At 41.1% G+C, this 24,237-nt stretch overlaps 1 protein-coding gene across 2 annotated transcripts in view; it reads left to right on the top strand.

Annotated features, from left to right (window-relative positions):
- The window catches only part of PLD5 (phospholipase D family member 5), a 211,355-nt gene that overhangs the window by 94,842 nt on the left and 92,276 nt on the right, over positions 1-24,237 (top strand). For both annotated transcript variants that reach the window (XM_032466511.1, XM_032466512.1), the window contains one exon: positions 21,183-21,351. In XM_032466511.1, the coding sequence (XP_032322402.1) occupies positions 21,183-21,351 (169 nt within the window). The remainder of the gene's footprint in view (positions 1-21,182; positions 21,352-24,237) is intronic.

Genomic DNA, 24,237 nt, shown 5'->3' with positions numbered 1-24,237 from the left:
ACCATAAATAAAGAGTACATTAAATTTTTTGTACATAACATTTCAAACATATCCTTACATATCAGTGTGTGTGCATCTATATATGCTTGTATATATATATATATATATGCATACACATACATATATATGCAATCAGCATGTATATACATACATACACACTTATGTATATGTATTTATTTATACCTGTGGATATTTGTAGAAATAATAATATAATAACTATAAATATAAATCAGTCTGAAGGTCAGCTGACCTTTTTTTTAAGAAAGACTGTTTTTATCCTAGGATTGTGTTCTTTTTAATGGGGAAGAGGGATTTAAAATAATGTTATATTGAAGTTGTAGGATTTTTTTCCCTTGATAAAATAAAAAGTCAGCAATTCAGTATTGTCCCAAGATTATTTTTCTTTAATTTTGCTGGTGAATGATATTAAAATCTGGGAACTCCAAGCCATGGCTGAAGACTCCTGTATTCCAGAGACCCTCCCGCCCTTCCTTGGTTCAGAAACCAAGGCCACCCGGGGACTTAGCTCAGCAGAATAGACTCATTTGCTTCCACTTCTGCCCCCAAGAATACCCCAAGACTAGGTATGATTTCACTTGTTAATGTCTCCTAACTTCGTGCTGAAAAATACTACTTTTCTCTGTCCTTTCCTTCCTTTTTCTCTTCTTAAACCTATTTTCTCCATTTTCTAATTAAAACCGACATTCCCACTGTTCCAAAAAAAAAAAACAAAAAACTGCTTTTTCTTTACCAGTGCGTTTAACATTTCCTATGGCAGGTACCCCACAATCCTACTTAAGGATTTGCAATGTACAGAAGTAGTTCCATGTAAATTAAATTTGAAAATAAACCACTTGCCCAGCAAAGTGTAAGGGCCATCTGGTCGTGGAGCTGTCGTCTTTCTTTCTGCCCTTCAGCACACTGGTTTGGGAACCAGCCCAAGAGTGTCCAGGTCTTGGCAGTGCTCACTGGCAGCATTTAGCAGGTGTGACAGCAGAGGGACCTGGAAAACAGCAAAGCCAACCTCTTCTGCCTGCAAAGGAGCACTGGCACTCAAGGTCCCAGCGTTGTGCTGCACAGGCGCCTTGTGGGTCCCCTCGCCTGACCTCTTCTTCTGGCAGAGGAGTGGGTTTGGACCCAGCCTTTCTTTGCTCACACTTCCCTTCACATCCCAGGGCACATCCTTTTATCCCAGAGGGTGCCGCTATTATTCCTTTTTTGTTGTTTTTTTTCTTCTTAGGTAAGCCACTTTTCAAGAATATGCAGATATTGCCATTCCAAAGCTCAACCCCCGCCCCTTTTCAAGCTTCAGATAAAACCTCCAGTCAAAGCGAGATTTTTAATATTTCTTTGCCCAGGTACCCAGGACCTCTTTCCCACTAGCAACTTTTTCAGAGGCACTGAAAGACAAGTGGAAAGTGATTTGTCATTGGTCCTCTATCCAAGGGGATGCATAGCAGTCAGGTGGTCAGGCCCTGGACTCTTGTCTTCTGCATGGAACATTTCCTTGGCTAGTATTCTTGATGGCACTTTTCTCAGAAGCATTTTATGATTGCCCCAGAATAGAGTTTATTTTGAACATGAAACATGGCCAATTTTTTTTTTTTTTGAAATGAGATTCTTGGCTGTGGACCTTTTTTTTTTTTTAAACTAACTTCTGACCTAGTTCATAATATTATCACCAGAATCAAAACTAACAGAGAAGATAGTTCTACTTCTCAAGATTAAAAAATAAATAGGACATAAAATTTTCTAAAGAAAATCACAGTACATTCTGAGATGAGATCACTGACTTCAATTTGAGCTTCTCTTTATATATTAGAATAAGAGAAGCAGGAAGGAGAATGGACTTAGATTTTTCTGGAGAAAAAGCATTGGACAAATTCTTCAATATTTCCCAATAATAGGTTCTTTATAAAAGTAGTTTAAAATTTGTAATGTTACCTCAGTGTTAATAATAGTAGCATTTCTAACCAAAGATAAATATGGCATAGAATAAGGAAAACTAAAGTTGAGAAGAAACTTATAAGTCATCTCATCCAAGGTCTTCTCAGTACAGGAGACCCTTCTTCTCATCCTTGACTGAAAACCGTGAACGTCTGTCTGGCCACCGACAGTGACAGAGCGTGCACTGTTTCCCACTGTTGGTTGCCTCTATTATAAACGATATTGAAAACAGAATGGCATCTTTGGAATTTGCTGCCCCAAAATAAGGTACTGATTTTAAGTCTGCTAAGTGCTTACAATACAGTAAGTCATTTAATGATCAAATAATGACAACTGGTATTTATTGCATGATTACCATGTGCTAGACACTGTGCTAAACACTTTACATCCACTATGCTGTTTACTCCTTACCTCAGTCCTGTGAAAGATGGTTCTTTCCCCTTTTTACACAGGGACATAGGCATAGGCGTAGAGGAGGTAAGTAACATGCCAAGATGACCCTGGTGGAAAGGAACCCGAGCTCTTAGGCATTGGTTGTACTTCTCAATTCAAACCTATTAGGCGCGCGTAGAGTTCAGTTTGCAAAGAACTAAGGCTCCCTCGTCAAAGTAATTTTCCCAGGGTAAGTGGAATTTTAAAGCAGGTCCGTCTGTCTCTAAAGCTTAAACTTTATGCCAGAGCAATTCAACATGAAATCTGCGGAGAGAATTAAAGAGAATCAAAAAGTTAAATAATACTTGCAAAAAACTGTCCGCACAGCTGGAGTTGAGGACCTGAGTGTGTCGGTACGCGTTAGAACAGCACAATTTTGGTATTAGAGGTACTGAATCCTAGAGCTGCAAGGAGGCTTGAAGACCCTCCACCTACTAGATAAGTGAGTTGGCCTGGAGAGCAGAACCGTGTTGTCATCTGCATTTCCCTCACTCAGCAGGGCTCTTGATCAACCCAGTGTCAGTTCTCGCTAAATGTTTGCTGACTCACAGGTACATCTACCAAGCAGCTTACAGCTTATTAGGTGACTATTTTTTTCCAGTATTAATTGTTAGTTTCCATTTATTTCCAAAAGGAATTTAAGATAACATCCTTTCCAATGCAGTTTTTATTTGAGTCATCTAGTTTCAACTAATTAGTTTTGGTGCCTACCTTATAGTCTTTTGTTTTCTCTGAAAGAAAACAAAAAAAAAAGAAAAAAGAAAAGAAAACCATAGCAACATAGAGTCCAGACCAGCGCTGCTGACTATGAGCAGGCAAAAAGCACCATCCTTGGGGTTTTCAGTCATTCACAGCAGTCATGGCAATGCTAGCTGCGTATCACGATAATCCTCACATAGGTAACTAAATGCTTGACCAAATCACACGTAAAGTGACAAAATGCACAGCTTTTCTATGTGTTATATTGGGTTGCATTTAATTTAGAGAAAGCATGAAGTATTTCTGCAGAGAAATGTCCATGTTTTAATTTTTCAAATGATTAGACCTAAATCTGTGGTTTTGTATCTCTTGGCATGCAAGAAGGGCTGATGAAGTTACTCTCTCAACTTAGAAAAAAAAGTTTGTGATCGGAGATAAACTAGTAAAAAATCAAAATTAGGAGCCATCTGTGTGAGGGGGCCAAGAGATCTGTCTGCAAATACATAACTGCATTGTTTAGACTCAACATCCAAGACTCCAGTTGAGGTGATCTGCACATATTTTCAGCAAAGCAGAGCTGTTACGTGATTAGAATTTCACATAGGAAATTGTATCTTTTTGGAGGGAAAGAAGGGACAGAATAAGAAAGGAGTGAATCTGCAGTGGAAACAGAAGAAGGGGCACAGAGGCAAGTCCTGGTTAAGAGGGAAGGGGTTTTTGTCAAGGGAAGTGGAGACCTCTTTAGTGGGTTAGTTCCTATAGTGGCTGCTTAGATCAGAGACACTTCTGAAGACTAATGATCTCTTCTTTTTCCTGACCCCATCCTTACAGAAGATGTTGACTCTTTGAACTTCTGTGTAGCTTGTCACCATTGAGGGCGTAAGTTTCCAGAACAACCTGTTCATTCCAGGGTACTGGAGATTAACACGGGGTCATCTGACTTAAATCTCTCTGAGCTTGGCTAAGGCTCCGTGTTGGAAAGCATCCCAGTTTCAGTGTGCTGACCACATCAGTTTCTGGGATGCAGATCTAAAACCCAGGCCCTGAGGTGGTGAATTCACTAAGTTTCACGACACTATGAGGGCTGTGTTTGGACAGTCAGTCAACTTCCTCTGAGGTGTGAGTTTCCTTTGAGCAACTGCAATAGCCTGGGACAAAGGCTAATGTTCCTGGGTCTCCTGCTGGTTGCTTCTTGAATACCAGGTGATCACTAATTCTTCAAAATATGCTTTTGACATCTGGCTTACACGGTTTCTCTAACTTACCACCCTCACTGTCATCTCCTGCCCTCAGGTAGTATTATCCCAAGGTAGGTTTCAACAATTGCTTTGCAGTTTACTGGCTTAGCAGGCTTAGCAGTGTCTTCCTCTCTGGGAAGATATGCAAGAGACAGGCGTCACCTGTGTCTATCCACCACTTGTAGAAGAAAGAGAGTGAGAAATGGTGTCAAAATTATGGACTACCTCTTCACAGCATGTGTGTTTAGGGAGCATGAAGCTGTCACTGGCGATTAAGTTCTTGTCTTGTTGCAGAAAGAATTCAGAGAGGAGACACGGAGGCTAAGAAAGTAAAGTGGGGATGGATAGTACACGCTCAAGGGGAGACCGGGCAGGGTCAGGTGAGCGGCTGCCCTGAGTTCTCTTTGGCAAGTGGGTTACATAGAGTGTAAAAATGAATGGGCTGAATATTTGTTGGAGAGGGAAGGGTTTGGGGTCATATTCCCTGACTTTCATCCCAACTCCGCCTTCCTGAGGGAAGGAGGGATTCTTGTCCTTATGTAGTCTGGATGGGAAGTGTCATGGCATCGGTGCACGATGGGTACTTCTGATCTGCAAGGCTAATTTATTGTAATGAGGGCATAATGAGCAAAAGGTTACGTTCGGACACTGGAGATTCATACCTTTTCCCTTCTTTCTTTACTGGCCTCCAGGACACTTGTCACCTCAAAATGTGTGGTTTCTTATCAGCCTGGAGGCTCCTGCTTCTCTTTTCTGCCCAAGGACCTCCGCTGTTCACAGGAAGTATGGCTTCCTGCCGTTTAGCCCCTGCCCCTCCTTTTCTGCCCATTCCTGCCGTTTGGCCTGCATCCCCCTTTCTCTGCTCACATCTAGCTACCTGCCTGCTCTAGCAAGACCGGGCTGGAAACCTTGCTGCAGTGGGAGTCTCCTGTGCTTGGCAACATCCTGCTATAGTTACTGTGGCCGACGTCTGTCCCAGCCGCACAAGAATGCTTTTGGTTTAGAGCCCTTGCTGAGGGTGACTTTTTGCAGGAAAAAAAATCAATCCTATAACCAAGTAAGTGTACACACTGAAAGAATGGCTGTAATTGCCATTCACATGGCACCTTTTACCTTTTATTATGGCAAGATGTTCTCTTTGACCTCCAGGTAAAATATTTTTCCATACTATAAGAATAAAAAAAAGAACAACAAAGTATTCTACTCCGATAGGACCTTGATCAAAATACCATATTAAACAGTAGTGAAGGCCTTGGAAATTTCTGATTTCATCCTTAAACTTGACCAGCGCCAGGGAGGAAGAAATTTATCCTCTACTCTTTTAGGTTCTTCTGGCTGGTCTAAGAATTAACTTGAAATGAGACGTTAACAGGGGAAAATCAAACACATGTTTACTAACATGCATACATGGGAGAGGCCCAGAAGGACTGAGTCACTCACCAGGACGGCTGGAACCCTCACCTTAAATGTCACCTTTAGCTAAAGACAAAGGAGGATGTTGGAGATAGTGATCGGGGCTTCAGAGTGGAGGAAGGCAATTCAAATGGAGATGAAAAAGCAGATGTTTGGTAAATAATGTTTGCTGTGCCATGCAGAGACAATGGGATACAGGTGGACTCTGCTCTCTGGTCCCTGCCAAGTCTCCCCTCGCCCCACACCTACCCAATATTCTTTGCCGATATCTCTAACAGTAGCTCTATTTTGGTAACAGGCCTTCTAACTAAATTTTTGTAGGCATATACAGAGAAAGTCAAAGTTTCTTTATTTTTCTAAACTGGAATTATTAGGCTATTACTAATTTCCTGTAGGATAAAGATTAAGGAGTATGTTAAAAGGTTTCAAATACTTAAAAATGACTAATTGCATAAGTGAATCCCAATAGTAACAGTTTGAAAACATTAAGATGTTTAGATTTAATGTGTTTCTTTCTTCATTTGACATGTTTTAAACTGGAAGTATATTGCTCACATTTACCTGTGGTTTTATTATATCAGCAAATTATTTATAATATTATGTATATCTATATATATATACAACCTGTAATAATATGGATGAGTTTCAATGGTTCTCTGAGTTTTAAACATAGAAGTTAGAATCTTAACTCTGGAAGGGTCCTTACATTGTATCTCTGGGACCCTCATTTTATAGGTAAGTGAAGTTGTTTTCAAACAAATAATCTGAGTAGAAGACAAATTCTGGGCTAGAATCAAGTTCTTTTGACTCCTAGCTCAGCATTCATGTCACTAAACATTAATATCTCCCATGCAGATTCTAATTATGTCTTATGAATTTTTAAGCTTCCAAGATTAGAGAATTGCAAGGTTGAAGTTTTTCATAGACTAGTTGTAATGAGGGCAAATATAAATTAGAAGGTGATTGGAAGTGAATCAGGAGCCCAAATTTATAGCTTCCAGGATGCTACTTAAATTAAAAAGTTAATTATAATGTGACTATGAATGAAAGGTTTATTGCCCATTATTTAAAATATTTACATATTTATAAGAAACTTAATAGAAAGCACTTTGATGTTCATTTTTCTTGTGTCTATAATGTCTAAAGACTCTATCAGGCTTTATAATAGAGTTCATAAGTTTTTAAATATATCTAAGTCCTTCAAGAGTTCAAGTAGAGAAATTATACCCCTTGGAGCACTGAACACTCTATTTTAAAGGATTGATAACAGCTACTGGAGAAAATTGAAGCTAGACTTGGCTAATTAATGTGGTCCTTTCAGGATTAAAAATCCATCAGTGTATTAATGGAGTATAGACAGTTCTTCGTAGAGGTAATAAACATGTTTTTATTTTTTAGAGGAGAATAGAGGAGAAGCTCTGTTCACCAGTGTTTGTTGGTGACAGTACTTCAGTGTTATCCTCAACCAGCTGGCACCAGGCCTGGGTTTGCACTGTTGTTCTCACACAGTCAGATGCACACACCAGAGAGAGGCTTCCAAGGGGGTCATGTTGAGTGGGGCAGATTTTGATGCCAGACGAATCAAAATCTGAAAACTGATTCGGCTACTAATGTGTAACTTTGGGCATCTTACACAATTTCCCCAAGTCTCTGTCTTTGCCTTAAAAATGGGAATAGCAAGGTAGTATGTTCAAGTCTGCAAAGCATTTAGCACATGCACACACTCAGTGAATGGCAGCTCTTGCTACCATCATCATCGTCATCATCATCATCATCATTTTGGCCGTTTTTCAATATATGGATAGGTTAGGAAAGAAAATAGCCCTTCCTGTGTGTCTCCTTTACTGCTTATACAGAACACTTTATTTGTGACACTTTTGGTCACCAAATGTGTGGGGCTTCTTCCCACACCGAGCAATTCTGTGTGACACTAGCTGGGTGTCCTACAATTGAACTCGATTCTGACACTCTTTTCCTGGAGATGGCATCAGATCCCACAGGGGAAGGGCTCAGTCCACAAGACTGCTCCTCACTTCAGAGGCCAATCACAAGTAGTGGGTCCCCAGGTTACCGAGAGCTTCCGTCCAACTTGACTACCCATCGGAGGTTCCCATGACCCCCTCCCCCTGAGATGATATAATTTGCTAGAGCAGCCCACAGAACTCAGGGAAACACTTACTTATGTTTACCAGTTTATTAAAGGATATGATAACAGATACAGATGAGCAACGAGATAAAAACATACATAGAGTGTGGTCTGGGAGGGTCCCAAGTGCAGGAGCTGCTGTCCACATAGAGTTGGGTTGGATCACCCTCTTCATACATGGATGTATTCACCTACCTGGAAGCTCTCCAAACCCCATACTCTTAGGGTTTTTATTGGAGGCTTCATCACATAGACATGATCAATTATTAACTCCCATTTTCAGTCCTTCTTAAGGGAGTGGAGGGCAGAAGTGAAAATTCCAAGTTTCTACTCATGGCTTAGTCTTTCTGGTGATCAGCGCTCATCCAGACACCCACTAAGAGTCACCTAATAAGAACAAAAAACACTGGTATCACCCATCCTGTCATCCTACAGGAGTTTCAGGAGCCCTGTGTCAGGAACCCGGGGCAGAGACCAATATATGTATATTTTTTCTATTATTTCACAACAGATATATAGGATATTCACGTGCATATTAGAAAAGTTTCTAATGTTCATGATTTTGCCCATTTCCTAATCTTACCTGTTTCTAAGTTGAGCCCTAACATCCTTTTGGCAGATAGAGATCAGCCGTACAAACCAGAAGCTCATTCAGCCGCACTGAGGCCGCACGCTGCTGAAATAGTTCAAACGCAGGAAGATCTGGCTTAATGTTCCATGTCCAGACCGCATGCACTGTTAGCGCCTGGAGTTTCCTTTTAGTGACATTTTAATCTCTTGCCAGGAATGAATCAGCCATGGAATGAAAATTTGCCCTATGAACTGATAATGGGAAAAGAGCAAATAGCAGCTTAGCCTAGAGCCTGCTCCTTAACTCACGATTCCTCCTCTGGGAAGCCTGATGTGATTTCTCTATCAAAAATTAATGGAAAACGCCCTTTCCTGACCAGGAGTGGGTGTGTGGATGTTATATAAAGGGTTTCATGGGATGAGTTAAGCTTTACATGGGCTTACTGTTTTCAGTCTGTACCTAAAAAAGAAGTTTGTGTACATATAAATATATGTATGTTTTAACAAATTTATATTTCCCTTAGTATGAGCAGGGTTTTCTGTTTGTTGTGTGGTGGGTGAGTTCGTTTGGGGAACATATTTGAATTTTAATTTTGTGTTCTCTTTGACTAAGGAGCAAAACGCTTATTTGTGCAGGCAGATAGGCATGAGCTCCATTCAAAATAACACTGGTTAGGGACCATCACTTCTTGCTTCCAGAGCAGTTTCGCAGCCTCGCCTCTGATCCTTGTCAGAATGAGCCAGTTGCAGCTAAAGGATGTTCTGTAGGAATCACAGGGAATCCCTTGAATGTAAGCTTTGTGGGCTCGAGTATGGTTCAGGATCGCAATATCTGTCTGGCCCATCAGAAAAAGATCAAACGCCACATTTGTGTAGAGGTACAAATCCCAGCCCCCAAACTCAGATTTAAAAGAAATTGCATTTATGTCATTAAACCAGACCCCAAATTCTCACTGACCTGCCAGGCTGAGGGCTGGCCAGAACTGGGTCTCAGCACCAACTGCCCGAGGCTGTACAAATCCTGGAGTCTTTCGCAGCAGTGGGGCATCAGGAGGCCCCTCTGACGGTGTGTTTGTCTGTGCTGGTTACTGCTAGACTCCATCGGCACAGCCTCATGTCCCTTCCACACCCGGGACTGGTACAGATGGAGCCCCAGGGCCTGGGGTCCAGTCTCCCTGGGTGCAAAAACACCACCTCCAACCCCTGGGAGTTTGCTATCTTCCCAGGCAGGTCTGAGACCAGGTGGTGGGTCTTGTGCTGTTTGCAAGACCCTCAGATTTCTCTGCCCTCTGCAGGTGTGGGGACCCTCTCCTCTTTACCTCTGTGCTTCCCACAGTTACTCCTCTGTCCCCTTCCTCTCAGGGACACACAGTGTCATTTCTTTGACAGTTCAGGGTTTTGGATCTCAGAATATAGAAAGGAAAGTAGCTTGTGGGCCGACTCTGCTTTCGGCTCTGAACTAAGTCTCCCCTCAGGACTTATTCCTCTGGATGAATCAATCAAGGAAATGCATGTCTTAATAAATTCTCCTGCTCTGTAACGTCCAGACATGGAAACTTGGTAAGTTAATCAGTGTGTATGCAGGCAAGATCTTAGTTGTAGAAAACAGTGCCTGGTAACAGTGGTCAATCCGGGGACAGGGACCTGGAAGACAGAGTGACCGGGGCAGAGGCAAGAGTCTTACTTTGACTAGGGATCATTTCTACTGTATGAATTTTCTTAACCTGTGCATATAATGCTTTTTAAAAATATCTAGATATTTCCTTGAATCTTAACAAAAAATGGGTTAATAGATTTGAGTCATCGTCATCTTTCACTGAGGTCCTGGACTACGCAGTGTTCTCCTAATCGGTCTCCTCCTGTGACTCCAACCCCCCTGCAACCTTTTCCCAACCAAAGTCATTATAAAATTGTCTTCTCTCTCTTAATATCTCAACAGAAGAAGCTTAAACCATGTGTGTGAACTGTGAAAAGACACATTTAGAAGAACTATTTTGAGCCTCTGGAAATGGCATGTGTTCTGCCAGATGATGCTGACCGCCCTTGGTAGACCTGAAATATAGCAAGCAGCCAGAATTGTCTCCTGTGCTGGGTGGCTGCGCCCTGCAGCCAGCAGGGCCCCCTGCAGAGAACGCATGACTTAAGATCCTGACTTCGGATTGCTGTGCTCCCAGTGGGCCACCTAGTTGACACTTCCCCTGCTTTTCAAAAACATTCTTTGGTTCTAGAAGAAGTGTCAGCTAGACACAACTCGCCTAAACAAGAACATGCTTTCTCTGTGAAGTCCCTCCCAGGTCTACTTTCCTTGCAAGGTTTTAAGGAGTCTCACTGAGGCCTAGGGGATCCACCCTAAACTCAAGGTTGGGCTCTTCAGTGGCCACCAGGCAGCTTCTCATGTAGTTGGTATCAGTGGGGTACACATAAATCTGACATAGCCCATGGTGGGCAAAAATTTGCCAAATAATGGGAATTTATTAATGTGGCCTCAACAATGAGAATTGCTGAGGTTCAAGCTGGAGGAGGAAGAAAAGAGGGGGAAAATGCACATAATCTCCTTCTCATGGAAAAACACCACTGGCCCTGAATAGTGATGGGGCAGAGTTTATTAGCTGCTTTGTGGTTTAGCATTAAGGGCTTGAGTGACTCTCCTGTCTTTTTCTTGGCCCTTAACTTTGAAAACTTGTACTAGAAGTAATTGATGGTAAGTCTTCAATTACTGAAAATTTCTCTATGCTTTAAATTAAAGTGACAACATAAATCCAAAAAATGTTTAAGTCAAGAATTATTTTAAAATAAAACCAGGGATAAATCCTGAATTCTGCAGAGTCGGACTAAAGCCCTGTATCTTTTACCAACTAGTATTCAGAGTCCTAAGGCAAAATTTAAAATCCTAAAAAAATTCCATTCAGTGTTTTTCCAATTTTAGAAAATAGTATTTCTCCATTTTAGAAATATTTTCAACAGAGTTTGAAATCAAAACGCTTTTCTGGATAAGTTTGGGTTAATTGGAAAATGTAATTGGCTTCATTTCCTAGTTTGCCTCAAAGTTGTAACTTCAGCTTCATCCTGTCTGCAACCCTAGTTATTAGTAGCTCTCCAGAGCACAAGCCTGAGAGAGATTTTAGGCCAAGGCCAGGCTCAGGAAAGAATGTCATGATTGATGACCAGTCCCTCTGCTGGGCCCGGGAGTCCGGAGGGAAGCACAATTTGTCAGGCTAACCGTAACCTTTCTATCAACTCAGGAACAGAATTGAGATTCTTGGGCCAGTAAGTACGGCACTGACTAGCAAAGTGCCTCCCTCATGAAGATTTTTCTCAGCCTGTTCTCTCCACTGCGATTGTTCATCCTGGATTCTGACCTGTGGTCCCTCATTCCATCAAAATGTCCAGGGAAACTCAATATATTCTACTTTGAGGGTCTCTGCAGGGGCTCATTAAATACCATCTTTCTTCCTGAACAAATTGGCAGTTCTGACAAGGAGTCGTGGGTAGAGGAAGTGATCACTGTTTTGACAAAGGCGACATTGGGTGATGGAGCTTAATGTGAGAGCAAATATTCTTCCTAATTGAGCTGCAGAATTAGGTGGGCCTAGCACCCAGGCCACAGCCAGTGAGCTTGGACGGGAAGGGGTTTGTCCAGGCAAGACTTGTGGTATGAGGGCTGTTGTGACCAAAGGCAAGTTCTTGTGGCCAATGCACCATGAGTCCAAACAAACTGAAACGTCAGAGTTTGGAGCAGAGAAGGGTTTGTTGCAGGGCCGAGCAAGGAGGACGGGGTGGCTTACGCCCAAGAAAACCCCGAACTCCCTGAAGGGTTTCAGCAAAGCATATTTAAAGGCCATGTAAGGGAGGGGGATCGCAGGGTGTGTGATCAGCTCGTGCATAATTCTCTGACTGGTTGACGTGGAGGTAACAGGCGGTCAACACAATCAACCCCCAGGTGCCAGAAGGTCTGGTGGCCACGTGCTTATGATCATCAAGTAGTTAATTTCTTCCCTTTGGTGGTGGTTTTTAGCATCTGAAAAACTCAGGATATATACATGAGATATTATTCTCTGGCTACTTCAGAGAGGAGCTTCAGCAGAGGATATAGGGGAGGGGTCTGACCTTGGAAGGCCCCACAAGGTCCTGCTTAGTTATGCTGGGGGTGAGATAGCTCTCCCAAGAGGAGAACGCGAGGAACCAAACTGAATATTCATCCTCAATCTCACAGTCAAGTAATTCTTCCCTCCTTCCTTGGAGCAAAGTGAGTAATGTCTGGAGAAAGAGGTGTGTCATATGGCTAGAGTGCCCGTGAACCTGGAGATGACACCAGGAACGGGTCCCCCGGTAGTACCCATATTCTTGTCTGTCTGCTTCACCTTCAAAATGGGTTCCACATCCCTTGAGCTCTTCTCCATCTCCAGGACTCACACCTAGTTTAAGTTACGGTTGTCTTTCACGAGGCCCTAGACTACCGCCGCGGTCTTCTTATCTGTCTCCCACTGGGACTCTTACTTTCCTGCAACCCTCTAGCATTTGTGGGGAAACCACAAAAGTAAGGAAAATCCTTGTAGAAGGTAAATCAGATCATGTCCCCCTCCTGCCCAAGTCATTCCGTTTCTTCCCATCACAGTTCCTGTATATCACAATGGTATGTTCACAAGCCCTCTGTAATTGATGAGGTTCAGGGCATGCTACCCTAAAACAGGGCACCTTAACATATTGAATATTTTAAGCGGGAGGAATTTGAGAAATGTCAGGTACCGGAAGGACTTTCTAACCTTTCCCCGAGGCAGGTTATACAACCCTCCTGTGAGAGGTGCCTTCTTAGGAAAAAAGGAGCATCCTTATTCCCACAGATGAAGGGTCACAGAGAGGAATCTGAGTGAACAGGTCTTGCTAAGTTTCCCCCCGTGTTCTACACTTACCTTAGAGCCTTTGTCCTACCCCATTTTCCGATAGCTTTCCACTCTTCGTCAAACCTGCTGCCAAAACACTGGCCACTGTGCCCCAAAAACAAATTCGGACTTGGAAGCAGAGTTTTGGGAGTATCAGAAAAGAGCAGCTTTATTGCTTTGCCAGGCAAAGGAGAGCCACAGTCGGCTCATGCCTTAGAGACTGTGAATCCATCTTGGGATTGGTGTCCTGAGGTTTTATAGAAAAGCTGGGTGGAGCAACAAACATGGCATTTTTCTGGGGTGCTGTATTCTTTGTCTTGATGAATCCAGCTGACATCACAGAGACATTCCATAGGGTCTGTTCATTACTCTGAGGCTATCAGCTCAGAACCACCTTTCTGGAGTACAGCTTCTCTTCTGGATAAAAAAATTCTGTATCAGGAGTGGAAAGTGTAATGGAAAGGTTGGGGGCTATTTAGCATAAAAATAGTTGAGCACGTGAAACGAAGGTGGGGATTTGTCAGAAAAGAGAAAAGTTGCAAGAGTTTTAGGTCGTAATGAATCAGCAAACAGCTTTAGCATCAGGGAAGCCATTTTGTTCGTTTGTTTCCTACACTTTCAAACCTAGTATAAAAGTACTCAGGTTTAGTCATTTCTTTGGGTCTTCTTTTCCCTAGGAAGGCTCCTGTGTCACATGAAACTTACATTAAATAAATTTGTGTGCTTTTCTCTTGTTAATCTGTCCTTGGTTACAGGGGTCACAGGCAAGAACTTTGAAGGGTGGAGGAGACAAAAGATGTACTTTCCTCTCCTCCATAATCCAGCCTTGGTCAACCCCTTTGACCTTTGCTCTGTTCCTTTCTCCTTCCCTTCTGAGATTTCACCACCCCGGCCTCTCTGCTCTTCTCGCATTCCAGCCTCACTCCCATCTTGATGCTTTCTCTATTTTTGGTCCTTTCTGCCTTAAGCACCCTGCCCTCAACGTTTTACATCTCAGCTCAGTGTTACAGCCTCAGAAAGGCTGTCTCTGGTTGCTGGTCTCAAGAAGCAGTCCCCCTCTTGATCGCAATCATCTCGCCCGGTTTATGTCCCTCAGACACTCCTTCTTTTCATCTGTTTACTCTCTTATTACCTGTGTCCCCCTCACCATAGGATATGAGCCTCAGGGGAGCAGGTCCTTAGCTGGTATGCTTTTCAGCACCTGGAATGGAGCTGATCACAAATTTGAGCCCCCCCCCCAATAAAGATCAACTAAGTGGGGCATGAATAAATGACCCCATATCATTGGGTAGACTATGTCCTGAAATTTGATTCAAACAGTATGATTGAAGTAGTAATTGTGTCTTTTGTTTAAAAAAAACAAACAAACAAACAAATAAAAACCTGACTGTGAGAGAATAAATCCTAACAGAAAGGGCCTCTGCAGGTCTACTAGCATTCACTGGCACAGATATCATGCCCCTGGGCATTTATGGACTTGATTCATTGAAGATACTTTGAGGACGTGAGAAGAAAACTGCATTTTGTACCTTTGCCTGGATTTTTTGGTTTTGAAAATTGGAAGTGGCCGTGGAGCACAGTGGTTAAGAGGATCTAGTCTGCAGTCAGACCACCCAGGTTTCAGTTTGGGCCCCGTCACTCAAGCTGAGTGCCCTTGGACACACTACTTAACTCCTTATGTCTCAGTTTCCTCATCCAAAAATTGGGAATAATTACAGTACCTCCTTCTGAGAATTCTTGTAAACATTAATGAACATAGTCAGTAAATCTAGTTGAACACAAATTAAGTACTCATTAAATATTGTGTTCAGTTGAAGTAGTGATGGTGACAGTGTAATTACTGTTTTGCCAGACGTCAAAGGGCAATAACTGCCTTGAATGCAAATCCAGATTTCTATTAGACTTTTTGCATTTTAACCATTTTGTTTTCAGTCATCTGGCTGCCTACTGTGTGTCTCAGCTCTTTGAGGACAATGTCAGGGTCTTTCCATTCATGAACTCCCTTCTTCTTTGTTCACATTTCACATTGGTAAAATATCAAAATGTAGGTACATAGAGTTGTATCTTTTTCTTTCCTCTTTTGTCTTCATCCTCTCTGGCCTCCTTTCTTCTCTCTTTTTTATCCTTTCTGGGCCAGTCCTAGGAAACATGGAGCCAAGGACAAGTGGGCCTTTCTGTCACTGTAGATGTCCTTGCCGATGTGGACACAGAGTGGAGTGTAGAGTGAGAGGCACCTTCCCCTCTTTGCCAGACAAGTTTGGGATCTCCAGATAAGATGACCTTCCGTCTAGGGCAGCAGCCTCTGCCTTTTCCCTCCACAGACTTAATGTAGGTGGAGAACCTTCTCGGATAAGACCAGGACCTAACCAAGTGTTGTGAAATGCGCATGAAATCAGACAAACCTGAGTTTAAATCCCCGCTTTGAATTTAAAAAAGAATCTAAAAGTGCACGCTAATAAATGAATTTTTTAAAAAATAGGAAAAGGGGTGATGCGAGAAGAAAAGGCTTTTCCTTACGAAATATTACCAACTAGCATACATAGAAGAAATGGTAGGAAATTATCGACAAGTATAGCACAAATGGATTCAGTCAAGAACCGTAAATGGATGAAAGCCGAATCAGTGAGTGAAAAGTTGGGGAAGAGGATACTCACGCCACCTGCAGATGCCTCTGCACAAATCATCTATTAATGACAGAGCAAAGGGAGGTCCTGCTCAGTTGAAAAAATCTGGCAGATCCCCCATTAACAAGTGACCAAGCTTAACATCACCAGTAGAGGGACAAACCAATATCATATACCACTTTGTGTGATGCACAAGAAATTTTTTTTTTAATTTTAAGTTTTTAGACTGTAAGTAACTCTAAAAATATACGTGTAGCTTTTATTTAGTGCTCACTATAAAGCAGGCACTGAGCAAAGCACTTTCTTTACATTGACTATCTCCTCTAATTTTGTAGTAACTTTTTTTGTAAATTGGAAACAGAAGTAAAGAGGCTAGTCATTTGTCCAGGGTTATACAGCTAATAACTGGCAGACCTGAGTTTTGTCTACCTTATTCAAAATCCTTTCCTTCTAAACATGTCTCTACAATAATAGCAAAATCATATATATGTGAAAATATAATTTATAAGGATTCTTGTGTTTACGAACACACACACACACGCACGCACACACACCATGTTTTAAATAGATTTAGCACATGCAGGGACTACCTATTTTCGTAGTTTATTACAGAATTACAGATATTTCTATGAGAAGGTGAAACATTGTTCCTGTTCCTGGACTGAAAGAAATTTTGATAATAACATTAAGTTTTGGGGGAGGGGATAGCTCAAGTGCTAGAGTGCATGCTTAACATGCATGAGGTCCCGGGATCAATCCCCAGTGCCTCCTCTAAAAATAAATAAACCTTATTACCTTCCCCCCCACCAAAAGAAAATAATTAAATAACACAATAATAAATAAGTAAAACATAAAGCTCTAAAAAATAAAATTATTTTAAAAAATTAAGTTTGGAGAATAAATACATACTATTAATAAGAGCAGATAAAATTCTATTTTAAAATCTAAGATTTGCAAATGTTAGCCGCTATGTATAAAACTAGATTTAAAAAATGAGTTTCTTCTGTATAGCATAGGGAACTATATTCAATATCTTGTAATAACCTTTAATGAAAAAGAGTATGAAAACAAATATATGTATGTATATACATGACTGGAACTTTGTGCTGTACACCAGAAATTGATGCATTGTCACTGACTATACTTCAATAAAATAAACAAACAAATAACTAAAACCTCAAAAAGAATAAATAAAATCTATTAACAATGTAAAATGCTTTTTATTCCTTATATTTATTCCACCTAAGCTCCCTGGACGCACAGTTGAATCATTTGTAGTTATCCCAAAGTACCATAAAAAGAGGCATAAAAAAGATTTTTGCTGTTTTGTGTCTGTGGTTATTCAGCTTTTCCCCTGTTATTAGGTGTAAGAGACGGTGCCCAGCCTTTGGGCATAATTCTCTTAAAGAAAGTATGCAAGCATTCCAGAGATTTGCCCCAAGGTGAATTTTAATAAGTTCTGCCTACTTCTTTCCTTGCTTGAGAAAAATATAGCAAGGGCTGTTACCGCTTGGAAATGAGCTCTGCATTTATGCTAATTAGATCAGGCCCCTGCAGAGGAGCCAGCTGTTGATTGCTCAAGGAAATAAAATGATAGGTCACCAAAATAAGTCATTTCAAGTCTGATTTCTAAAGACCTTTTCTAGCAGGGAGTAGGAAAAACAAGCACTGTGTTAGAGGAGGTGCAATCAAGACCTCCAGGTAAGATGAGAAAGAGGGAAAGTGACCAGGTGAGCAGGGTTTCCCCAGAATTTACCAAACATAAGTGTTGGTCCCCAGACCTTGGGTAGTGTCTCTATATTAATTTTTATTATAAATGCATAATTTACTTGGCTATTTAGTAAAATAATAATAATAGTAATAGTAGTAGTAGTAGTAGTAGTAGTAGTAGTAGTAGTAGTAGTAATAATAATAATAATAATAATAATAATAATAAAAAAAAGTTTGGTCTTCCTTGGCTTCCAGGGAATTTCTCTCTTCTCTTCCAGTCTTTCCAGGACTTGCTTTTTTCCTCTTCACCCTTCACTACCACCCAGAAGTGATTAGATATTTTCCATATTTGGTTTTGACCCAGTTCTCTTGAAAATCTCTCTTGCTAATCTTACCTACTTCTCAGGCTTCCATAATGGAAAAAACATCTTATAAGAGTACGTGTGAAGTAGGGGAAAAAGGAATAGATGGTGTATTATCCGTCTGATGGGTACTTTTTAACCTTTTATGTGCCACTGAACCCGTTAGCAGTCTGATGAAGCCTACGGACTTGTTCCTTGAAAAATGCTTTAAATGAGTAAACTGAAATACATAGGATTGCCAAGAAAACCAATAATACCGAAATAAAGTCATCAAAAATATTTTAAAAAACCAAATTTATGATACAGTAACATGTATTCTGCACTGCTTATTCATGAAAAAACAAGATCTGGTGACTACCGTAATTTCAGAGTAGTGGTGAATACTCGGAGGTGTCAGCAGTAGTTATTGTAGCATGGCATGAAAATTCTTAATGGTGACAGAATCCCAGGTTCCTTTAATATTCCCGTGGTTTTTTGCCTGTGTTCGTAACTGAAGAGAATGTTAAATTTCAGCTAGAGATGAGGGGAAATAAAGATCGAGTTTATAGTTCCCCCCAAATTCTATCCATGAACCCAGGGTTAAGAATACTTGGTCTAGAGATTTCCAAAAGAGATTGGGAACCTTTATTTGTATGCCTACCAGAAACCATGCAGGTGGTGTGGAAAAAGGATGGTGCGGAGCCATCTACAATCGTACAGTTACTCTACATTCCTTATTTCATGTGTTTGGTTTATCTGGGCTTCTTGACTCTCCCCGTTGTCTTTCTCAGCGTGGATTTTATATTGAAGTAAAATTGAAACTAGTCAGTTCTTCTGTTTGTTAATTGATGTTCTATTTTGGTTTTCTTTGTTGGGATTCTTCTTGTTTGATTTTTAAACATATTCATCAGTTGCAGTGGAGGCTGAAACTGCTAATTATCTGGGGTCACTTCTTCATGTTAATGTCTGGCTTCTGTTAACACAGATAATTGAACTTTAAATGTGGAGAGAGTTATAATATCCAACTTCAACCTCTGTCTATTGCCTTCAAAGGTTTCAAAGTAGATTAAAAAATCCCTGCTCTCTGCCTGTTTGACCCTCCCTCACCTTGGCTTCGCAAACGCTGCTTCCTATTGGACCTCTGTTGTCTTCCTGCCTCTCTTCTGGTCCCTTCTGAACCTCCTCATCTGTTTCACTCTCTGCCAACCAGAAAAATCTAGGTATTCCCCCCAGCATGAGGCTTTGGATTAGTTTTCTCTTCTTTTTTCTCCCCTTGATAATCTCTCTCAATCCTCAGTCTACTTCCTTTCCCACCTTCCTTGTCAGTTTTAATGGACTCTCTACTCTCTGCTGATAGGTCATCTCCCTTACAGTGGTATACATGTGTACTGTCAGAGTTAGACCCCTAAAATGTACTTGGTGGCTCTCAAAAGCATCAACATGAAGTCCAAACTTCTCTTCCTGGTTCACAACCTCCACAGTGTGGTCCCTGTGGACACTGCCAGTCTTCACTGCCACAGCAAGTCCGTGCCATTACTCTCCTCCCTCACACTCCCCTTGGCTCACCAACTCCCAAATATCCAGATGCACCATAGTTAACAAGCGCCTCCCTCTATCTCGAATAGCTTTCCCTTCCAGATCACCCATAAAAATTCAATTTTTGAAGACTCACTTCAAGTCCCAGTTCCACCAATTCTAAATGCCCCCAGCCAGAATTAATTTTTCCTTACTGGCTCATGCGCCAGTGGTACTTTAGATGATGCATTATCCATCTAATTAAATTTCTTACTCTTGTTTTGCCATTTCTTAGAGTCTACCTCCTATTTAAATCATTATATTATATTTTTTTCACTAGATTACAAATTCCAGAGCACTAAGGAGATTTGTCATAGTCATTTCTGTGTTGTGGACAGTGATTTGCTAGTCCTGTGCTCATAAGGGCTCAGTAAACATTAAATTCAATGTGGGTTGTGTGGTTGGGTGATTGGATCCCCAAATTGTGACTGTCTCTAAGACACATACTCAGACTCCATTTAGGCTACGATATTCATCAAATTCACAAACATTTTACAAAGAGAATTGTTTTTGTGTCCTACCACTGGCTAAATGGAACAAGTCTCACTAAGAGAAACAGTTGACAGTTTTATTGAGAAGTTTTGGATTTTGTGTTGGAAGCTGCAATTCATTCTGTAAGTATTTCTTGAGCCCTGATTGTATCTAGCACTGGGGATGCACAGCTCTGAATACAGTTCTCTGTTCTGGAAGCACTTACAGGTATCTTCATAAGAGTTTGGAGTTTCCCATCAAGAGTTGCAGGAAAACTTACATTTCTTAAACTAGGGGAAACAAATGTTCATTCCTTTCTTAAAATGTTATGTGTCACCTGGCTATCTCAGAAATGAAAACCACCCAGCCTTAGCTTCAGCACAATGGAGAGCCACAGTGTACATGTTGTCAATAAATAAGAAAGCCTAAAAAGAGAAGATACTTTTATTAGGATATTGCTGATTGTAGTTTATTTAGGGCTTGGTTATTACTATTATTTTATCTATTCCTTATCTCCAACTTTAATAAAGCCCTGCAACAGGCAGGTTTTAAAATTTTTTCCTTAGTATCATTTTAGGCCTTAGTCTGGGAAGGTTTTAGCAGAGGTTTTAAGCAATAGAAGTAGCCTTCACTATTTATTATTTTCTAGTAGTAATAAAACTAATAATATTTTATTTTCTAAACCAGTTCTAATATATGTCCAACATTGTAGGAGACACTGGAGTTGTATAAAACTTAACTTATGGTCTTAAGTAGCTCACAGAAGTAGAATTTTTTAAAGAATTGCATTGCTGTAAGGGGGAAAAAAAGAAATATTACTAGAGGAAGATGCTTGTGTAGAAAGCTCTGAATTTTTTTTCAAGGCTAGTTTGACTCTGGATATTAGGGACATATACCATGATTTTCTGAAATACGAGTAATACTAAGTGGGAGAAAACAGAGCATAAACTCTCAGAACACATTAGATTAGCATAGGGGAATTGTTAAAGGCCTTTGGTGGAAAATGTAAATTGTAAGGAACATATATTCAGAAAGAGTAAAGAGTATTTTTCAGATATCTTTGTATGCATGTATAAAGATCTGTGCCTTCAAATTTGACTAGATTTTGTTTTTTGTTTTTCAAAATTTTTTCTAAGAATTGCCCTGGTGGAAAATATTCCTGAAGGCCTTAACTATTCAGAAAATGCACCATTTCACTTATCACTTTTCCAAGGCTGGATGAATTTACTCAACATGGCCAAAAAGTCTGTTGACATAGTGTCTTCCCATTGGGATCTCAACCACAGTCACCCATCAGCATGTCAGGTAAGCTGCATCCTCTGTGTGTGATGATTTTACTTATGTACACTTTATCCTCCTCAGTATTCTTGCCTCCTTTCCTAAAGTTCAAGCTCATTTTTTCAGTCTGTCTTTACCCATCATTCATGTATGTTGTTACATTTATATGTGTGCGCCATTGTTAAACATAGGTCGCTCAGCTTCTGCTAGAATGCCAGGCTTTCCAGGGCAATATCACATCTCATCTTTGCCAGCAATAGGCTCTCTCTGCAGCACTGCTGTATCGGAGACAACTTCAGTGGTGCCTTCACATTAAGATGTCTGTTGATGACACGCCCCCGAATTCTGCTTTGCACAACCTGCATGTTTTCAGTTCCAGTTCCGTAACTGCTTGCTGAAACATTTATTTGGTTAATTGATGTCCTAATTTGCCGTTGAGACCCAGAGCCAGCGTTTTTTAATAATGGAGTCAAACTTCCCAGTATAAGTATGTATTCCTGACTGTCATATTTGAGTGAATTAGAACAAAGAAATGTATTGGTTATAAGAAGAGCCTTTAGAAAACTGACTGTCCTGGAGATAAGAAAATGATCCTGGTAATCTTTAGCCTGTTTCTCTTTGTGTTGGTGCAACCATGATAACACTGAGCTACCCAGGATGTTCTAGTCAAGTGTATGACCTTTGGCCTGTGTGGGTCAAGGATAAAATGAGTTTTGCCTCTTCGTGTACAAAATGTGTTGGCATTAAGCCTGTAATTATTACTTCATTGGTGCTTTGATTTGCTTCAATTATACTCTTTTAAAGTCAAAATATATTAGAAAATAGGTTTAAAAAAAAGAACAAAAAACCAATAAAGGCCATCCTAAAAAAGAATCAGATAAATTCACTGATTATGTTCTGCACTCTTCTACATCTACTGAAGCAGTTGCTTCAGATATTTATTGCAGCATATGTCATCCCAAATCTTAGTGATTTAAAAAACAACAATCACTTATTCATTCATGATTCTAGGCAGGGTTTGTCAGAGAGAACTTGTCTCTGGTCTAAATGGTGTTGGCTGGGGTGGCTTACCAGGGACTGGAGGATCCAAGATGACTGCTCACTTGTCAGCATCTTACCTCGAGTGGCTGGAATGTCTGGGGGCTGCCTGGAACTCTTTCTCTCTCTCTCTCTCTGCGTGTGTCTCTCATCATTCAGTAAACAAACTTGAACTCTTTACTCATGGTTGTATCCTAAAAGAGCAAAGACAGGAAAGCAGAGGTCTTACGAGACCTCTTAAGCCCTGGGCTCCAGTATCCCAATTGCCTCCACCTAATTCTTTGGTCAAAGCAAGTCACAAATCCAGGATGGGAGGGGCAGCATCCATATGGGAATGGGGAGAATTTTTAGCAGGTATCTTTGGAAATTTTATACCACAGTGCACTCGCGCCACAGCAGTCCATATCTCACCTACATACAAAATGCTTTCCTCATCCCCCTAGGCTTGTGTCTGATGATAGAAAAGGCTCAAAGGCCAGGATCTCTTCTATCTGCATCAGGTCAGGCTCTGGGTAAGATTTCTCACGTGGGGGCCTCTTGATTTGGAAATCTATGCCCCCCAACACACACTCCCAGCATACAGTGGCGAAACAGAAATGAGATAACTATGATAGATACTTCTGTTCAAAAGTGGGAAGTGGAGATCATGAATCAGTGGTGCGTCCACGGCCATTTTGAAAGCCATCCCTGCCCACGGCAGCAGTTTTCCGACCTTGGAGAACAGGGAATGTTTCTGGACTGGGATCTACTTCTGCTCTGTGGGAGTGCTTTCCTAATTTGCTGTTCTCAGAAATTCTTTGCTCCACCCTCTGTGTTCTTTCTTTTTCATAAGAAATAGCCTGTGTTTGCTTCAGACTTATTTTCTTAGTTGGTTTCCCGCCAGTAGAAATCTGAGGCCCCAGAGACCTCTTTTCATTTTAAACCATCTCTGTCCTTTTTTTTAACCCAAAATGAAACAACCCCTTAAAAACATTTGTAGACTGTGTATCCAGTTATAATCCACTCTATTAGCAAAAGGCCACACCACAAATAACTCACAGATGGGTTCTTCTTCTACTTTGGACTGTGACTCAAGATGCTTCAGAACCTCATCCTGAAAATTTCCAGGAGCCCTTCTGTCTAACTGATAGGATCTGTGACGCACACCCCGCTTTCCATCTTTCAGAGGTCTCAACGTGGCATCTTACAGCCACAACTGTGATTTGATCTTTTCCAAGGTCTTTTCTCACTTGGAGAATGTTTTGCTGAATTGAGAGACAGTCCTAGATTTCCTTCGTTTTTCTCAAAACTCTGCGTGAAGACGAAACAGTTCCTTTTTACAGTGTACCATCAAAACTTCGATAATCTACCTGAATAATCTAATTAGCCAGATCTCCAAATCCCCTACTTTACAGCAGGCAGTAGTGCCGCCTTACTTTCAGCTATGACTTTCTCAAGGCCTCAAAAGCAACTTCTTTACTATTTTCCAGGCCTTGAGTAACAGCGTGAGATTTCAGCCTCTACCACCGCCCAGTCCCAGAGACAATGCCACATGCTTTAAGTTTTTGCTGCAGCCGTTTCTATTCAATTTTCTATCGCAGTATAACAAAAAATTAGTTATTATTATTCCCTATGATTCTCTCTGTGAGTTGGTTGACAAGTCTTTTGCTCTGGTGCTGGCTGGGGTTACTCACGCAGTTGTATTTAGGTGGGAGGGCAGCTGAAGCTGGGCCATCTGAGGCTGGCCTGGTCTCATTCTCTGCACGTGGACACAAAAAGCTGTAACCCCAGGTTTTTGTAGGGCAGCTGGGTCCCAGGAAGGAGAATATGAAAACTACAAGACCTCTGAATGCCTAGGTTCCCAAAACATTACTTTGCTGCATTCTGTTAGTCAAA

This window comes from Camelus ferus, chromosome 23 (assembly GCF_009834535.1).
Source record: "Camelus ferus isolate YT-003-E chromosome 23, BCGSAC_Cfer_1.0, whole genome shotgun sequence".
NCBI lineage: Eukaryota > Metazoa > Chordata > Mammalia > Artiodactyla > Camelidae > Camelus > Camelus ferus.
Note: the sequence above shows the minus strand (reverse complement) of the source record. Positions and strands in the feature narration are given on the sequence as shown.